Below are 18,045 nucleotides of genomic sequence, written 5' to 3' on the forward strand. Positions count from 1 at the left end.
GCATGACCTTGTGATGGATGTAAGTTACCATATGTTTACGACCAAAGCTTAGGATTGCTTTTATCTGTACAAGTTTTGATGCAATGTTGTTGATCCCAGATGATCTGTGAAATACTTGGCTAATGATGGTACTGTATTGCTGTTGCTTCTGCTGCTGGCTACAGTCCATGTATTATCATTTGGAAGGCATTCAAATATGTGGATTGTCAGGGTTTGCAATAACCACACAGTGTGAGAAAGTAATTTTCATTGTCTGATTCCTTGGCTCGGTCCATTCTTAAGTTATTATGTTTGCTTGAGCAAATGTAGTTAAGTTTTAATTTTGGATCACATTTACTAAAAAAAAAAAATCAAAGGGTCCTTTGGGAGATTAGTGGAAGACAAAAAAAAGACTCCTTTTTCACAAATGTCACTAGTAACAGGATCCAATCATGAAAGCAATAGTCTACCACTTTGAGTTAATAACAATGTCAAATTCGGTATAAGGAGTGCACCCATTCCTTTCAGAAGTACTGTATGACAGCAGAAATTGTCTTGCATTTTGTACCATATCTGCCCTGGGTTAGCGCCTAACTGTACTATGTTGGAAAGACATTTTATTTGTGCAAAATTTTCAAAGAAACCCTCCACCAACCCTCCCTCACCCCATTGCAATTTCATCATTGTGTGTAGTGAACCATATTTGATTAAAAGGGAAATGTCAAATTATGCCTACAAATGATTGAAAAGTTTGGAGGAGTTATCACTTACATCAAATTAGCTATTTATAGTAAGCCTAGAGAAAGAAATGTTGATTGCATGTATGCACAACAGTTTAAGATACAGAACATGTTGCACGTAGTATTGATTTATTGATTTATTTGTCTGTTGCATAGTTTCAGAGGTTGGTGGTACCTTGGACAGTGGTGTTGCTCTGTCAGGGACATCTTCGGTTTCGCAAAGTTCTCAGCAATCCGGCCAGTCTGGCGTCCAGCAGCAGCAGCAACAGCAACAACAACAGCAGCAGCAACAGCAACAAGCACAGTCCCAATCACAGCAGAATGCTTCGCAGTCCATCACACAGCAGCAACCGTCATCGCAGCAGCCATCACAGCCCCCTCAACAACAGCCACCCCAGCAGCAACAGTTTAGCAGTCAGTTTACTTCACCACAGGTAAGACACTTCTTGAACACAGAGTTCAGCAGACTTGTTTGTTCGTGTCAGTCCTCTCTTACCTGTCTCCCGTACGTCTGCACTCCGATTGTTAGTCGTTTAAAAGACTTGATATTTGATCAGAAATCAGCCCTTTATTTTTTTAGGTCTGATTTTGACAAAAGTACATTTTCTGGATGATATATTCAAAAAGAAAAAGATAGTGGGGAATGCCCTGGAAGTTGATCAGTGTGGACAAGTTGCAAATTTTACCCAAATGTTTTAGCTACACTAGACAACAAAGTGCATGTTAACTGTGGAGACAGGTAGGTGTCGTGATTTGTAAATGCTAGAAACAGTAAGCTTTCGTGGTGTGCAGTACATGTTCCTTTTCTTGTCAAATGTTTATCTTTTGGACAGATTTCTTCAATTTATCAAACTGTATCTGTGTAGTGCCCTTTTCATCCAGTTAGTGCATTTGTGATTTCTTGACTGCACAAGGTATCTTAATGGTTTTGGACAAGTTGCACTATGGCTTGTCTCACAGTCAGTAGGTAAAGATAGTTAATGTCCGCAATTTGCATGCAGATTTGTAGCAATCAGCCAAGGCTGTCAGATCAGGTTTTCTCCTTGAAGAAGAAGAGGATACTCAAGTGGTGATGTGATACCATGTTTGTGTCCTTCACAGCAGATTGTGTATCTTCAAATGTTCCCTGTTTTGAGATATAAGACATAAGGATAATTTACTGTCTGCCATCTGCCCCACATTTCAAGAAAATGGCAGAAAAAATAATTATAGAGAGAGAAAAAAGAATCAGAGAGAGAGAATAAGAGATAAATATAAAACAAATGAGCCTTCTCTTTGGAAGCAGAATCACCGTTATGGGACTTGAGAGATAAGGTGTAAAAAAGAAAGCAGGCGAGGGATAGAGAGAGTGACCTTTAGGTATTTGGACCGATAACGAATGTGATTTGTTGTAATGCATCAAATAAATGAACGAATTTCCCTTGAGTCTGGTATCAGCAAAGCTGAGTAAGACTGCCTGGCTGTAGGGAGATATGAGTCATACTCAGCATCATGGTAGTAGATGCTATTTGAATGTTTTCTTCTTTCTAATTTTTAAGCTTTGCTGAAGGCATGCAAATTTTTAAGCTGGAAGAAACAAAAAATTTGCAAAGTTGAGGCCTTGGCAAGATTTATCTCTCTGTCTCTCTCTCCGATTTCCTGTTTTTACTTTTCCGTTTATTTTCTGTTTCTTATTTTTTAATAGAGATGGGATGCCTGTGTTGGAATTGGTTATTAAGATAGCAATCTACTTACATGTTAAAATGTTCATGTTGGCATTGACCATAACAGAGAATAGCTAAATTCTTATAGTATCTTTCTTCTACAAAGCATTAATTTTACATTAAGTCATTCTCTCCGAATAGACGAAAGACCAATGATCAGATTGTTTAGGAGATTGTACTTTAAGTAACAATTTCATTAGCAATAACATCAAATATTTGTTCAATCCAAATAGTGGCACCTAGGAGTGTATAAATGTTTGTGCGGCTTCAGTTGAAACTTCTTCGGTACCTACAAGGTAATTTAAATAATGGTAATATATATATTGAACCAAACCCTTCTTTAAGTCTGATTTTCAACTAAAGTAGCAGAAAACAGACAGTTTGTAAATAGGTTTATACATACTTTTCTTTTCCAATGTTATATAACATACAGAGATTAACCACCCGCCAACACCTCCCTGTCCGATAGCACAATTCCCTAAATTATATAAATAAAAATATTTTGAAATTCAGCAGATTATTACCTTTATATAGGGTTGAATTTGGTTTTTAGAAAAGGATCAATTCATTCAAAAATATTTTCTCTTCGTTTTACTCTCTCTTGGCTCTTCAGGATTCTCTCTGCTCTTCAAATTATCATCACAAGATGAATTCATTCTTACTGGTTGTGTATTTCCCTTATCTAGTACCTCCAAGTTTAAAGAATGCAGATACTCAAACTGAACGGCAGAACTTTTTTTCAAAGTTTCTGTACCTCAACGTCTACTAGTTTCATTTTTTACACACAGACGTACGACATATAAAACAGAAATGATCCTCTATAGGGTTCTCTTACAGCCTCTGCCATGTCAAGTGACAGCCCAGTCTTCATCATATTTGAACTGAAACAATACACCAGTGAAAAACATGAAATATTAGATGATCTGATACATATCAACACTTGTGTGGACGGATTTAATTTCACATGGTGTTGTAGTCACAATCCAACCAGGCTTAAAGGGGATTGGTGTTGGATCTGTGTAGATTAAGAAAGTAAAGTACCCTTTGAATAGAAAAGTTTAGAAAACAGCTCAGTTTTGATATTTTGTCTATGGAGGTCATGTTGTGTGTACATGTGTGTGTCTGTGTCTGTGCGTTTGTTTTGTATTCTGACCGAGGACTTGAACAAAAGAATACCAGGTCCTCGGTTGTGATTTCTAAAGAATCACCACATCCTCGGAAGAATTCTATTGTATGGGGTATTGTTAAGGTTAGGGTACGTGGATTTGAACAATGGAAAATACAATGGGGTCCTCTGTCTGATTGTAAAACAAACATGTGTGTGCGTGTGATGGTCTTGTAAAACATGTTTTGACTCCAGGAGTACAAGAAGGAAATTGTTGATGGTGGAAGGTCATTGGCAGGTCTGAAATCCTTGTAAACATGATAACTTCGTAACTGAAGCTTGAGTGATCTTCTTAGTACTTTGTAGTATTGAGCGTAAGATTCTTTTTGGCTTCATATGCTGGTCAAAAGTCAATTGAGGTAAACATTGACCATAGTGTGAAAATCTTGTGATACCAAAAGTAAAGTTTGATGGAACTTTCCACTTGGCATGTCGATCCAAAGTGAGAACACTAACCCTATTGTTTGCTGTGGAGGTTAAAGGTCATATGAGTTCGCTACAGGTCAAAAGTCTCAAAACATGTTTAATCACAGTAAAGAGTAAACTTGGATGAATTTCATTCTTGATATGACCATGGTTGAATGGTGCAGATCACTTGCCGTTAAAATTTGGTCAAACTCGAAAAATTTGATGTACACATTTTACATTAAATTGGCTATCTAGTTCATCTTATTTTTTCCCAGAACATTTGATCAAGATCAATTATAGGGGTTGCTATGCATTTCCGGTCTGTCTCCTCGTTTTTTCCCTGTCCTCACTTCCCCATCCCAAGGGATGACTGAGTAATCTGGACAGTTACAGTCCCCCCCCCCCCCCCATTTATGAATAAAATATCACAACGTAATTAGGTCAGCAACTTGGTTTCTTAAAAGAAATGGGTAGTTTCGTATTTGACATTTTATATAGAGAGCAAGTGTCATATTCCTATGGAAGGAACTCTTTTATTTCTTACTGGTGGGTGGTGAAATTGCAAATGGTGCTCCAGATTTTCTGCTTGTTGTACAGAAATAGGAAATGGATTCAGTCTGTTTTGATCTGTAAATTGATGTTGTGCATTCACTGCATGAATTATTTCAATCAACATACATGTGTTCATCTCCAATTAGGGTTGACTATGTTCAAATATGTTGTGGGTCATTCCATTGAATAATAGGGGTGAAGTTAGTGACATCCTTTTTGTTCCCATTACAGACTGAATTAGACTTGGTTTATACCATTATTACCTATATGAAAACACAATTTACAAACAATTTATAGGATCTCTTTAGACACAGTTTCTATGCCTCCTTGCTATGAATTTGAATTAATTGTACAAAAAAGTGTCATATTGATTACAAACAATTTATAGAATCTCTTTAGTCATGTCATACTAAGAAACAGTTTCTATGCCTCCTTGCTGTGAATTGGAATGACTGTACATACAAAAAATGTCATATTGATTCACGGGGACACTAAGACTGTCATAACTTGAGTACCTAATTTATAATGTAATGACCCAACTGCAAAATAGCTGTATGTTGGTAAATTGACTTTCTTTGTTTGAGAATTAATACTTGACAAAAACTATGTCTGTGTGTGTCTGTTGTATTGCTTTCATGTCTGGCATTTATGGCCAGACGTATTGTGCAAGCTGAAATCCTTTATTCCAATATATATGCAACTCCATTTATAGATCCAAGTATATAGTTTTCTTTGTCCATGTGGAGAGAGCGTTCATTGCTGTAGAAGGATTCTTCCACATTTTTCACACCAGCTCTATGATAATTGGCTAGGGAAAATTGCATAGGAAACTTTCAGTGCTATGTTGAGCGTATCTCAAAGCTCCAGAAAATTAGTACAATAAATCAAGTTTTGGTTTCTTTTCAATACAAATTAGTCCTTTAAAGCAAAACAACCGCTAGGGTTGTTGGATATAATTGACCATGTAAATATGACACAAAATATTATAGAAGAGACTGGCAATATATGTCCTGAGGAGCTCGATAAATTAGTTCATGTAATTATTCCCTACCATACCACTGCCTATAATTTAATATAAATTTGAAAGGATAAAATGCATACATTTTCAAGTAGATTTCTATAGATCCATGTAACATTTCTGAGAGCCCAAAAAAAAAATTGATTAGCTATACAGGATATTTTGTCTGCAGTGTATAAATATTATTTCCTCATTTTAATAAAAGCTAGACTGTTTCTCTGATGGTACAAATTTCTTTACTTTCAAAATAATTGTAAATATCTATTTCGATTTACATTCAGGGCATAACATACGTCCTAACCTCTTCCTTTCTTATGCTTTATGCACATTTTGCCATTTGTCTGAGAAAATTTTGTCTCTGATTTGTCTGCAACTATATCCTTAGGGTTGTCTAGACAAAAATGCTTTTTATAGAAAGAAACATTTTACTCTTGAGAGTTGAGAATTAGAAACGATCTTTGTTTCACTGATTAAATTAATTCCGTCTCATATCAAGTTGCCATATAGATAAGTTACCAAAGCAAGAATCAATGTCAATATTTACATTTAATGTTTTGTCTGTGACATTTTTTGGCAAAAGGTTTTGAAAAGTAAAGTAAAAGGATAAAAAATAAGGATTATGTTAAGGTTGCAACACTACCCCTTTAATTGTCAGACAGCTTTCAACCCCTTTCAAGCTTGAAAGCTCTATTAAAAGACATTCTTCAGATGTTGAACCTTCCTTAGTTACATCTCTATACAAGCATCTCATTTCTCTCTCTCTCTATCTCTCTCTCTGTCTCTCTTTCACCGAGTTCAGTAGATCTCGATAACTCTGTTTTGAAACTGAAACTCAGGCGGTACAAGTCTTGTTGTGATATTAAACGTGTGTAGCCCGGGGCTAATTTTAACTTCCTGAAAAGTGCCGAAAGATTAAGGATCCCGATTACTCCAGTCAAGAAAGCGATTGGGTTGTCATATATTTATTGCCGATATGACTTTGGCAGTCAAGATATTGAAAAAATTTTATTTGCGGGTGTGGGGATCAATTTTATGACTGTTTTTGGCTACCGTAATTTTTGGCTATGAAATATCCAAATTATAGATACATACTGAATTAAAATCATATTTTAATCATTAAGTTTCTTTCAGTAGTGTAGAAAATATTCAGTCAGGGGGAAGGGGGGGGGGGGAAGGTAAATGTTTACTCTAAACTAAATTTATGAGCAAGTTCAGAATTACCAGAAGTCTTTGAAATGTACCAGAAACTTACCTTGGTTTAACTCTTGAAGATGTCAGTTAATTGCAAGAATGCTCACCAACATTACGTTTTCTTCAATTGGAATTGGTGACGGTGGCTGTGATTTATGCTACTTCAAGTATTGTCGTAATTGAAATTGGGGGTAAATAGATCTCCGTCTAATGTATGTTGAGAAAGTGGTGTAGTATTTCATTTCAGAGCTTAGCCATAAAATTGTACAAGACAGCATTCTGCTGCACCATTTCAGTATTCAATGAGAGACTATTTGATGAAATAGTTTTCTTTTGATAAATGAAATAGTTTTCTTTTGATAATATAAAAGTATTGACAAAAGAGAATATTGTCTTTACATGATTCAGTTACTGTAGATCAAACTTGAGTTTGAATGAAATCTTGAAATTTGCATAGCCGACGATGAGTACACTGGTTTTCCAAAGAAAGAAGAAAAATTTTGAGTCAAATGTAAGAAAACAACAAAAGTCAATTTCCAAGTTGTGCTTTTTAACGGAAATTGGAAAAAAATAGTTACCAAAGATTTTGCAAGGTATGTTTGATATTAATACTTGTTTAGAAACCTCTTCTTAAATTGAAGATCTCTAAAGTTGTCTAGTGCTTAGTAAAGTAAGTGTATTGGGGAATGTAGGCATTATCCTCAGTCTACAAAGCAACTGTCTGGTTGATGTTTACACTGAACTCAATCAGAGTCTTTCAAGGACATAACTGGTGAGTGATTATGAAACTGAGTAAATATATTTATTGACATTTGAGATGGAACTTATTTCAGTCCACACATTGTTCCTTTTCTAAAAACTTTAATGTTGTTTCCTCATCTACTGTAAGGGTCAAGTTTGTACCAGATTCTAATGAAAATTTCTGTTGGTTTTTAACCTCCATTGTACTGAAGCTCTACCTTACTATAATGTTTGTATGGTACTACTGTACACTACCTTAGACTATGTAACAAAGATAACCATGATGGCAAAAAAAAAAAAAAATTGGATTAAGTTCTTCTAACATTTAGAGCTTATCTCTTAACTCACTCGGTGACATTATACCTAGGTAAAAGGATATATATATATATGTAGGGATCATGGACCTTCGTTTTGTATTCCGTACTTAATTCTTTGACGTCATTGGCTCGTTGTCTCAGTCTGTTCATTCAGTAGTCTTGTTTTCATCAGTGATCAATTTGAAATTAATGAGGTGAAGGAAAAAATTATCCGAGGAATCCATCCCTTAGCTTTGCCGCGAAAGGACATGAGGTCATTTGGAAATGCCTCGTCTTGGAGGAATTGCTTCTGGGAGGAAAATTGATCTTCTCTCTCATATTATTTTCTGCCTGGCTCGCTCTCGGCTGGTGTAAATAATTCCTTTAGAGAGAGAAACACAGCCGCATAGGGTGTCGGCGGCAATCGTCAGTCTGCACGGCTCAGATAATGTTCAGCGAGAGGAAAGAAATGGACTGTAACAGGTGGAAAGTCTGCATTTTGCTGTTTGTTCAAAGAATAGATGGAAGTGACTCATTTAAATTTGAAGCTGAGATATTTTGTTTTAGTGACATTTCATATCATATGTAGGAGTGGGTTGAATTAAAGAAGGTGTAACGATTTGTTCTTATTTTACTGAAGTATCAACCATGTGAATGACAGAACATTTGTAATTTTTCTAAGATTTCCTTGTCTTCTTATACACACAACAGATATTTATTTTTCATTGTGGAACTAGTATGAACCAAAATTCAACATGCTTGTTTATTGTTATGCATCTCAAAGATAACCCATTACATACTTCTGACAAGTTGAACAGAAAAGAATTGTGTGTTGCTTTATATATTAAAAAGATGGAAAGCATTTCTTGCTCTGCCATTTCACAAAATGAGTTGTGCAATCAACGTCCCCCCCCATTAAGTAGGAATTTTGACTAAACTAGGGAATGGTTGGGGTAGGGGAGTGGGGGGGGAGGAGTGGGGTGAATCCCTTGTTGCACAGTGTGCAAGGTACTTATCTAACACCCACCCACCTACCACATACCCTCACTCTCCCCTCCCTCCCCCTTCTTGCAAAGTATATATGTGATAGTGGGATTTCTACCAAGTTGTGGAAGAGCTGAGCTAGTACAGCACAGCCTTTGTATTGCTGAGGTTGCAAATACCATTCTGGCGTCTTTGCCATTTGCAACATGTAGTCTTATAGCTCTTTGTTAATTCAAATGTACAACAAGACTGATGGATGTTGATTTTTGGGCCTAGAAGAAAACACAGATATATGTAGGCTTAGTGATTGCTTGCTAGAAACAAGGAAGGTCCTATGCCACCTGTTAACGATAGAAATGTCTTTGACCTTTCTAAAATCATGATCAATCAATCAATCAGAAAACATTTATATAGCCCCAATATCAACAACAGTTGTTTTCAAAGGTGCCAAAAGACAGTTACATGAAACTCATTACGATACACTTGTTCCAACTTGTTCAAAGCAATTTTTATTATAAATCTCACTGTACATAACATACTGTTCAGATTCCTTTGAGACTTTCTATATATTTTTTTTTGATGAAACTGATGTCTTAGGGAGTGGATGGGGGTAGGTGGTTAAGCAACAGTATAAACTAAACACAGAGTCTAAAATAGCATACATTGGTATCTACTATCTACTGTAGTCATTGTATGGAGAGAAGGGTGTTAAAGCGTGGAACAGGGCTTGATTAATTACATTGTCTTATCTTTTTGTATCCTTTACAAGGATACTCATTATAATATTTATATATTTATTTATAGTTTTATCTGACCAAGAGAAGGTAAAATATAGATCTCAGTATATAACACACGGTTGCATTCCAAAGGCCGTATAAAATGGAGAGCGTTTTTTCGCTGGAGGATCATATCTCACAAAACGTTCATTCATTAATAATGTTTTTCACCTGTATATATCTTCAAACCTCCTCTGAGCTTCTTGTGGCACTATGGAAAGAAATTTGAGATGAGTTGACATTTAATTAGACTTGCTAAGTAAGAGCATTTTGGGTGCAAACTTGCTGAGGGTGATTTGGTTCACAACAGCCGCCGAACCGAAAATGAGAAAACAACGATGGCATTTGATGTGCAACTTTGGGGCAGCCAGACGGGTAAACAGTGGCGGCTCTTGTTTCAGTTGATTATTTGACGAAGGAAGGTGACGATGGAAGATGGGATTTGAGTAATGACGTAGAGTTGTTGATTCAGAGCAGTTTCTACCTGCATCTTTCTACAATAGTTATTGATAAAATTTCATCGGTAGGTGCCTAGCAGCAGAAGCAGGAAGAGATTTATAGTATTAACTAAAATTTGACTCAATCAGATGGGTATGGTGGTATACAGTAACGGTGTCTGCCCCCTAACTTCTAGTACCGTGGTATACATATGAACCTGTCAGCTGTATGGATAGAAAAACTGTAGCTTCGGTTTTTGAAAGTCAATATGAGACCACAGTTTGGACCTAGCACAATACTGTAGGATTGATGTTATGGAACTTAGTCAAAGTAAAACCACAGTCTTGAATGCAATTTTAATCTATATATTCTCGACTTTATACAGTGCACAAAGGAAATGTCACATTTGTATTCTGAAGCACTTTTCAGGGTAAACACCATTTTGTGCAAATATCAAATAGCTCTCTTCAGAATCATACATTTAATCGTAACTTACAGCAAAATATTGCTTTAACATAAGATTGTCTTTTCACAAAGTTAATCAGCTTTCATTAACCTAGATCGTGACACAAATTTCTCCACTTAAAGATTGCCCAGTAATTTCATTCGTTCATTCAGATATTGAAGTATTAAATTATCAAAATGTTGGCAGAGATGGATGGCTCACATGAATATCATTCAATTTCAACCACAGTCTGCAAAAATGATGATAATAATGATAATGAATAAAAAATGTAATATCCTTAGTAGTTCAGTTGCTCTCTGTAATTACATTTGCATCTTTCCTTCCTCTCATGAGAACAACAAACTATATATAACATTAATAGATATCAAAGTAGCTGTTTGTTTGTGGTTTTGTGCATTAATTAGTCTGACACACTGTGCAATAATAATTGCAGATGGGAGTGTTGTTGTGGTTGTTGTTGTATTATTCATGTTTTTGGTTTCGTCTGTTATCTTCAATAGAGATGATACTTCCTGTTCATGAATGGTACATCAATCATTTCAAAAAAGAGATCGAGTCTGGTAAAATGGATATTTGGTAAAAAGGAAGTTTGGTGTTTTGCATTAAGGAAGCCCTGATTGCGGTATGAGCCATAATGATGTCATAGGTTTTCCCACAGGCTATGGCGTTTCCTATCCACTCCATGCAAAGACCACATTTGGAAGAACCATTTAGAAGTGATTTGATGTGAGAAAGATTTACTATTTGAAGTCTTTTGAATGTATTTTCCTGTATGGCCATGTCTTGTCTACAGAATAATTGTAAATTTTGATCAAGCCAAGACAAGAATAAATGGATGATCACACTTTTGGTCTCCAGCAGTCTTGGGGCTTAAATAATTTTCTCAAAAGTATTACTACTAATGCACATGTAAGCCAAAGAGGAACGTGTAAGGTTTGGTTGGACTTCACTCACTTCATAATATAATCTTCTAACTATTGCAAGGAATCTTTTATGCAACGGCTTCCTGTTTTCAGCTAGGCTTTCATTTGCTGTTAGGTTTGTACTTTTGTGATGACATCATCAAAATCTCTCATAATGTGATGACTAAAACTAAAGCATATATATGATGCATCCTTGAGGTTATTTGGAATACCATTTGACGAATAGTCTCACCTCACGAAATGATTGGTTACTTTCTTCACGGGCTACCTCCGTCAGAGCCGCTGTCAAGCTCGAAGCTTACGTCAATGTTGTGAGAGCAATTAAGTAGACTCACCTGGGGAAGCTTTGCACAGAAGGTGTTCTTAACAGACGTCACTTAGATAGTGCTGTGTAACCTTTGTGAGCATTTGCAAGTTAAACCAAAGTACATCAAGTTGCTAATTATTTCAAACATTCACGTTCAAATCTGTAAAATGTCAGCAGAAAATACTCTGGCATTATATTTGGTTTGTTATAGTTTAAATCTGCATTGTATCCAGCTAGACAGCATAATTTAAGTTCCGGGTTATAATAAAATTAAGTCATACAATGTTACTGTAGTGGAATGTGGGTGCACTGAGCCGTACAGCATTCTGAGAATGCAAAGATGAAACTGCTGTTGTTCAATGTACGACTGCCCAAGGGAATACTGCGCCACATCCTTGTTCTTAAGCAAGACTTTAAATTTATAACTAGGATTAAAAATCAATAATGGTTTTCTGTCTGCTAAATGTTCTTTTAATATTGATACAACCCATTTTAGAATGAAGTAGCATTTTGATCCCAGAAAAAGTCTTCCATTTGATTATTTTCTTTGGTTTTCATCTCATTCCCACTTGTTTTTCGCTCGCCTTTTTGATTCCTTGCCGGATGCAGAAGGAATCTATGCATTGGTGATGGCACATATGTGTGTGTGTGTGTTTGTGACACTTGCTATTATGGTGTTTGCTATTAAACACCATAACTCAAAAGGTTCATGGTGGATTAAGTTCATACATGGTATGTGAATCCGTCTTGTTGAGTACAAGAACCCTGTTGTTTTCTGTGAAGTTCAGTGGTCATTTTGGGTAAACATAGGTCAAAGTCTAAAAACTTTGTAAAAACAACTCAAAAAGTACATCTTTTTTGCTCTTCATACTTAGTATGTAGTAGATCCAGCTAGGTGAAGGAAAAGAACCCATTGAAATTGGTGGTCAAAGGTCAAATGAGGTCAGCAGACCTGTCAAAGTCTGAAAATCTTTTAAGCATGATAACTCCAAAATTAAAGCTGCAATTAATCTGTGAAATATCCAATGCTATTATTTTCTTTTGTGAACATAGTTGTCAAATTCAGTTCAGTTTAGTTTAGTTTTTTTTTCATGTGACTCTATAGGTCTTCAGCAAACCATACGGTCATCCAAGAATGAAATCTGTTTTCAAAGAGTTGATAGTTTTGCTGTAGACACTCTCCAGCAGGCCCTTAGCAGTTTTCACCCTCTGAACTTGTCTCAAGGGGTCAATAGGTTATCTCAGATGGTCTCACAATTGGCCATTTTCTATGTGATTTGTACTAAATGATTTTTGCTTGGGCAATAAGTTGTAAACATGTTTCACAGTGTAGAAACAATGTCATGTAGAGCTCTCTCACATTAACAACAATTATTAAAGAGATGGTTGGTAGCAGAGCTGATTTACTAGCTCAGATTGGTAAAATAAAATGTCCTGTTATTCATACATCTGCAGTATGTATCTATATTTCACATTGGAAGACTGTTGTTTCTGGATATTGAAACATTTTGGAATGAAAATTGTGTAAATATTGCAAAATCCTCACCAGTGGATTTAATGGTCGATGCCCCACAAGAGAGTGCTACAAATAAGAGCTGAAAATCTCAGATCTTTTCTGGTTCTCACTTATTATCTTGCACAAATTTTACTCATTTGCTCCACAGTAGTCAGATAGTTATTTGGAATTTTGAGAAATTTTATGGCAAGAAGTCACAAAGCCAACTGGCTTTCTGGTTCTCTTCATTCTCTGAATGGCATTGAGACTGTGTTTCGTGTAAATTCAATATAATTTGTAATACCATGAACCGCATTCCTAGTGCCCTAGACTGTCTAAAGCTGCAGTGACGTATCCACGCACATAAGACCTACACTTTATTGATTCTTTATCACACAAACATGGTTTATTATAAATGAAATTATTTTCAGGAGAAGGGGATAGATTTTTAACATATATGACTCATTCTCACAGTTTAACTCTCCGAGTCCTTTTGAGAGAATGGTCTTGCGTTTGCACAAAGTTTAGATTATTTTGGATTACGTACTCCTTCCTCATCTTCATAAGATGAACAATTGTTAGGTTTTGAGACTCTTGCATCCATTAATGATAATTTGAATGCCTCGTCTTATTTTATGTTATTGTACATACACTACAGTTACAAATGATAATTGAATGCCTAGTAATGTTTTATGTTATTGTACATACATTGTATCAGACCATGATTTCCCGGCTCATATTTCAGAATTTCCCGCCGGCCGGACAGCAGGTGTTTCCGCAAGTTACGCAGCAGAGTTTCACTCAGGCGGTCTTGTCGCAATCCTCTGGTCAACAACAATTCCAACCCCAATCCAACACATACCAGAGTCAGCAGGTTGGTCTTTATAGCTTTACTCTCAGGAATGCTGTGGAATGTTGCTTTTCTTTTGCTGTGTCTAGTAGGTGTAGAGTAACACTCATAATTTGACATACATACATATATATATTTATATATACCCTTTGCAGTGAGCTCACTCTGGAGAATTTGAAATGTCACTGTGAACTGTTCCCTTATTCATCAAATTGCCAGTCATTCCGGGAAGAAACATCAAAGTACCTTTCTTTTTATATGTGTAACACCATAACCTAAAATGTATCGCTGGCAACTGGTTAAGAGTTTGACATTTGCCTGCTCCAGATTCCGTAGCTGGATCATGGTACTTATGATCAGTAAGCGTGACCTGGAGAGGTTGAAAGGGATGTAACACTGGTGGGGCATGTTTTCAGCAAGATAAATTGCAATACTTTAACAATTTGATAAAGGAAGTAGGTTTCATCTAGCTGAAATATTTCCATTTCCCCACTCTCCGTCTCAAACTTTCGTGGGGAATTCTTGTTACCTGTCCACTTGCTGATGGCCAGTTTAATTTTCTAAAACTGATTTTATTTTAAAGAAAAAGACAATGTCAGCCTTGGTTACATGTATGTAAGACGATCTCATACTTTGTGGGCCATATTATCTGTAAATTTAGTTTGATAAAAATGTTGCTGATGGTTGATTGACTATGAGGAAAAGAAGGAGACTGTTGGCTTTGAATGTAAACCTTCTGTGGAAGGTTGACTACTTTTTTAAAAACTTGCTGTGGCAGCTCCTAGTCAAATATTGTGAACTGTGGCTACACTTATTATTACTGCAGCTGAGGCTTAAAATCTCTCTGTAATACTTGACCGCAGTCAACCTTACATATATATATCTGTGAATGAAAGTCATATAGGGGCTAACGAAAGTGCAATGTAGGAAGTTAGCGAAATAGAAAGTGTTTGATAATATTTTGAGGAGTTAATTTTTCTGAACACAATGTCAAAGTTCTGTCAGTTTCGGGAAGAAATAGTTCTGTGAGTATGAAAAGTTGATACTCATAGGGAGATATGCCTCTTCAACTAGATGTTTGTACTTGGAATTGGAAGTTTAAAACTGTATCTCAATCATTTACTTTCTCTTCGTGTGTATTTAAAGTCAGGTCATGGTGTATTTGTAAAGTATCTTATCAACTAACTGGCTTCCTATGGAGACAGTGTAAATTGGTTCTTTGTAAGCTAATAGCTATTCAACTTAACACTGCTGCTAATTCCCCCCCCCCCCCCCTCTCCCACCATCCATTATCCTCCCACCCTTCCAAAACAGAAGAAGTATACTCAATTGATAATGGAGAAAGGGAGGTGAGTGCTTTGAGTTATAGCCGTGGGAGTGAGGGTCAGTGAGTCAGAGTGGGTGAGGAAATGGGATACCCTAGGGGTGGAGGGATGCATGGATATTTTCCATATCCTGCTATCTGGTAGGAGAGGTGGTGGCCCTTCTAGAACAACCCCCTATTATATCATGTTTTTGCAGAGCTATGGTGGTACCGGTGGCCCACATCAGACGTACTCCCAAGGTTACATGAATCCTGTGGTCTATCATCATTCACCGCAGGCATGTTGTTTCTTGTTTCAAAATCTATCCTATCAAATATAATCTTTCATTACTTATCTTGGTACAGATCACTTCTTTTTTTTCTCCAGCCTCTCCTCTTTTAAAATAGGAGACACCTTTTCTCTCTCCAGTTTGGAGATACTATTTTCAGCAAATCGTTTTGTTTTGTTACTTTTGGACATTTTGCAGGCCATGTCATTCCGCTGTTTCATTTTCAAGGTGCTTGTGTTTTTTAACAGACTTTTAACAATTGTTATTCAGTTTATAACTTTCTAAATTTCATGCCTAAGGGAAGCCTCGCAAATCTAACCGCCGGTTCCGGGCCTGCGGAAATCTCGCACCCCTTGCTCATTATGCATGTGCATATTGGTCCCATGGTTGAATGCACACACGCTGGTTGCCAGCCGGAGTAATGAGCACAGCGTCCTGACAACACAAGGCTGGTTATTCTTCACAAACAATGAGCAAACTTGGCCAAGTGACCGGACTAACTTTTGCGGTTTTGACAGTCAATAGAGCGGTAGTTTATGTTGCAAAAGGACTTATACACTAAAATCCGCCACTACCAAATGTCCGAGATTCAGTACTTTATATACTGTAATTCTTGCAAATCTTCCACGTTATCAAACCTCACAAATAAAATTTCTTGGGTCTCTTATGAACAATTGTGAAACTCCGCTACTCGAAAGTTCGATAAAAGCAGCCTTTACCTGGGCCTATACATTATGAGTCTTGTTCAACGAGTGGTACGTAACTATGAATTAAAAACTGAATCAGCCATTGCATTAAATATATGCCCCCAAGAACTTCAGAAAACCCATATTGACAAACCAGAATTTAAACAAAACAATAGTTAAGCTATGCCACATATGTATGTTAAAGAGAGAACATCGACCGTAACGTTGATCTCTGAAGCTAACTGCGACACAAATTCAACGAATAAACAGATGGTTTAAATGCTTGATTTTCCCATTGACTTAGTGTGTTAGGCTGCCGTGTGGTTAGAGATATAAGTTACTATTCGGTGAAAATTTTACTATACGTACATCAGTTTACAACTGCAGTGTTTACCCCTACTTAAATATCATCGTAGGCATACTGTACATGGGCTGCGAATTTTCCCATGGTACCTTCCAAACAACCCCCCTGTCTAACACCTGTTTGTTAACATTTTTGGCATGTTTCCAAAAAACTTTTCATGGAGTAAACTATTTTGGCTCCACTCTAGAATTAATTAGGTAAGTCAGTAAAGGATCGGTAAAGTTATGCGAAATATTATCTTAGACGTTAAAGAAAAGTATATACCCGTAACATTAAGGTAAGTAAAACACACCTCAAGCCAACCGACTCCTCCGCATGAACAAAACAATCTATTCCCCATGATACATGAGGCACAGTCTATACCATACAGACATAGCACGATATCAAGGCCCCAATAGCTACAGTATGGCTATCTTTATGAAAGTAAACCTTTTAATCCCATGTTTTAGGCCACTTGGCATGATTAACTGAATGCTAAATATTGTTTCCATGTCCTTGTAGAAAACGTCAACTTCGCAAAATACAATTAGTTGTGTTTTTGTTGTTACGTGAGATCCGTAACCGGCGAAGTGGTTAGGCTATTTACTATACACTTAACTATGGTAGGATATTAATTTTTCCTTTTTTTGTGTGGAAATTCTAGAAAATACTTTCTTTTCCCCCCGCCAGATGTGGTCGTATGGTTTATTCATAAATGGGTGTACTAGAGCCTTGTCTACATGACATTAGTTGCATTTAGCACGATATGCCAGTTTCGCGTGAATTTTTCGAAAGTATTTTGCTCGAACTTTCGTAAAATTTGAAAGGTGTACCTACCAACTTACCCTCGTACACAATTGCTAATTTCTCTACTGATTTTCAGAGTAGTAAAGGACGTTTTTTTTTACGAAGTTCAAAAGTCAGTAAATGAAGTTGATAAACTTAATTTCTTTCAACTTTCTTAACCATGGAATGCTAGAATAACATTTACACTTTAAACGGAGAAAGGATAATCGCATTTTTTCCACATTTATTTCAAATTTCTTTCACAAGAAATTATCGTCATTTGTTCAATCCTCATGTCTACGATCTAGCTGGCTAAAAAAAGAGTACAGCTTCGCTGGAGTGCGAAAAATTCCCTACAGTCAACCGATTTTTTTCACCTAGCTAGGTAGTTTAGGTCCTGTTTCTATACAACTTAGTAGGATTATTCTAAAGTCATCCCGTATGTTAGGCTCTGGTTCACGCTTATGTGCACGTGTATAAGAAGTGAGATTGTGATTTCAGTTTTTTATATTTTTAAATCTTAAAAATTCAGGAAACTTAATGTCCTTGCAAAAAGGCAACGAAACTTTTTGTTCCTACTTGGCCGACTGGGAAAATAAGAAAGA

At 36.5% G+C, this 18,045-nt stretch overlaps 1 protein-coding gene across 4 annotated transcripts in view; it reads left to right on the forward strand.

Annotated features, from left to right (window-relative positions):
• The window catches only part of LOC139960993 (uncharacterized), a 91,323-nt gene that overhangs the window by 51,782 nt on the left and 21,496 nt on the right, over nt 1-18,045 (forward strand). For 2 of the 4 annotated variants that reach the window (XM_071959753.1, XM_071959752.1), the window contains 3 exons: nt 876-1,153; nt 13,928-14,056; nt 15,554-15,634. In XM_071959753.1, coding sequence (XP_071815854.1) covers nt 876-1,153; nt 13,928-14,056; nt 15,554-15,634 — 488 coding nt within the window. The remainder of the gene's footprint in view (nt 1-875; nt 1,154-13,927; nt 14,057-15,553; nt 15,635-18,045) is intronic. The other 2 variants (XM_071959754.1, XM_071959755.1) reach the window with 2 other exon arrangements.

This window comes from Apostichopus japonicus, chromosome 20 (genome assembly GCF_037975245.1).
Source record: "Apostichopus japonicus isolate 1M-3 chromosome 20, ASM3797524v1, whole genome shotgun sequence".
NCBI lineage: Eukaryota > Metazoa > Echinodermata > Holothuroidea > Aspidochirotida > Stichopodidae > Apostichopus > Apostichopus japonicus.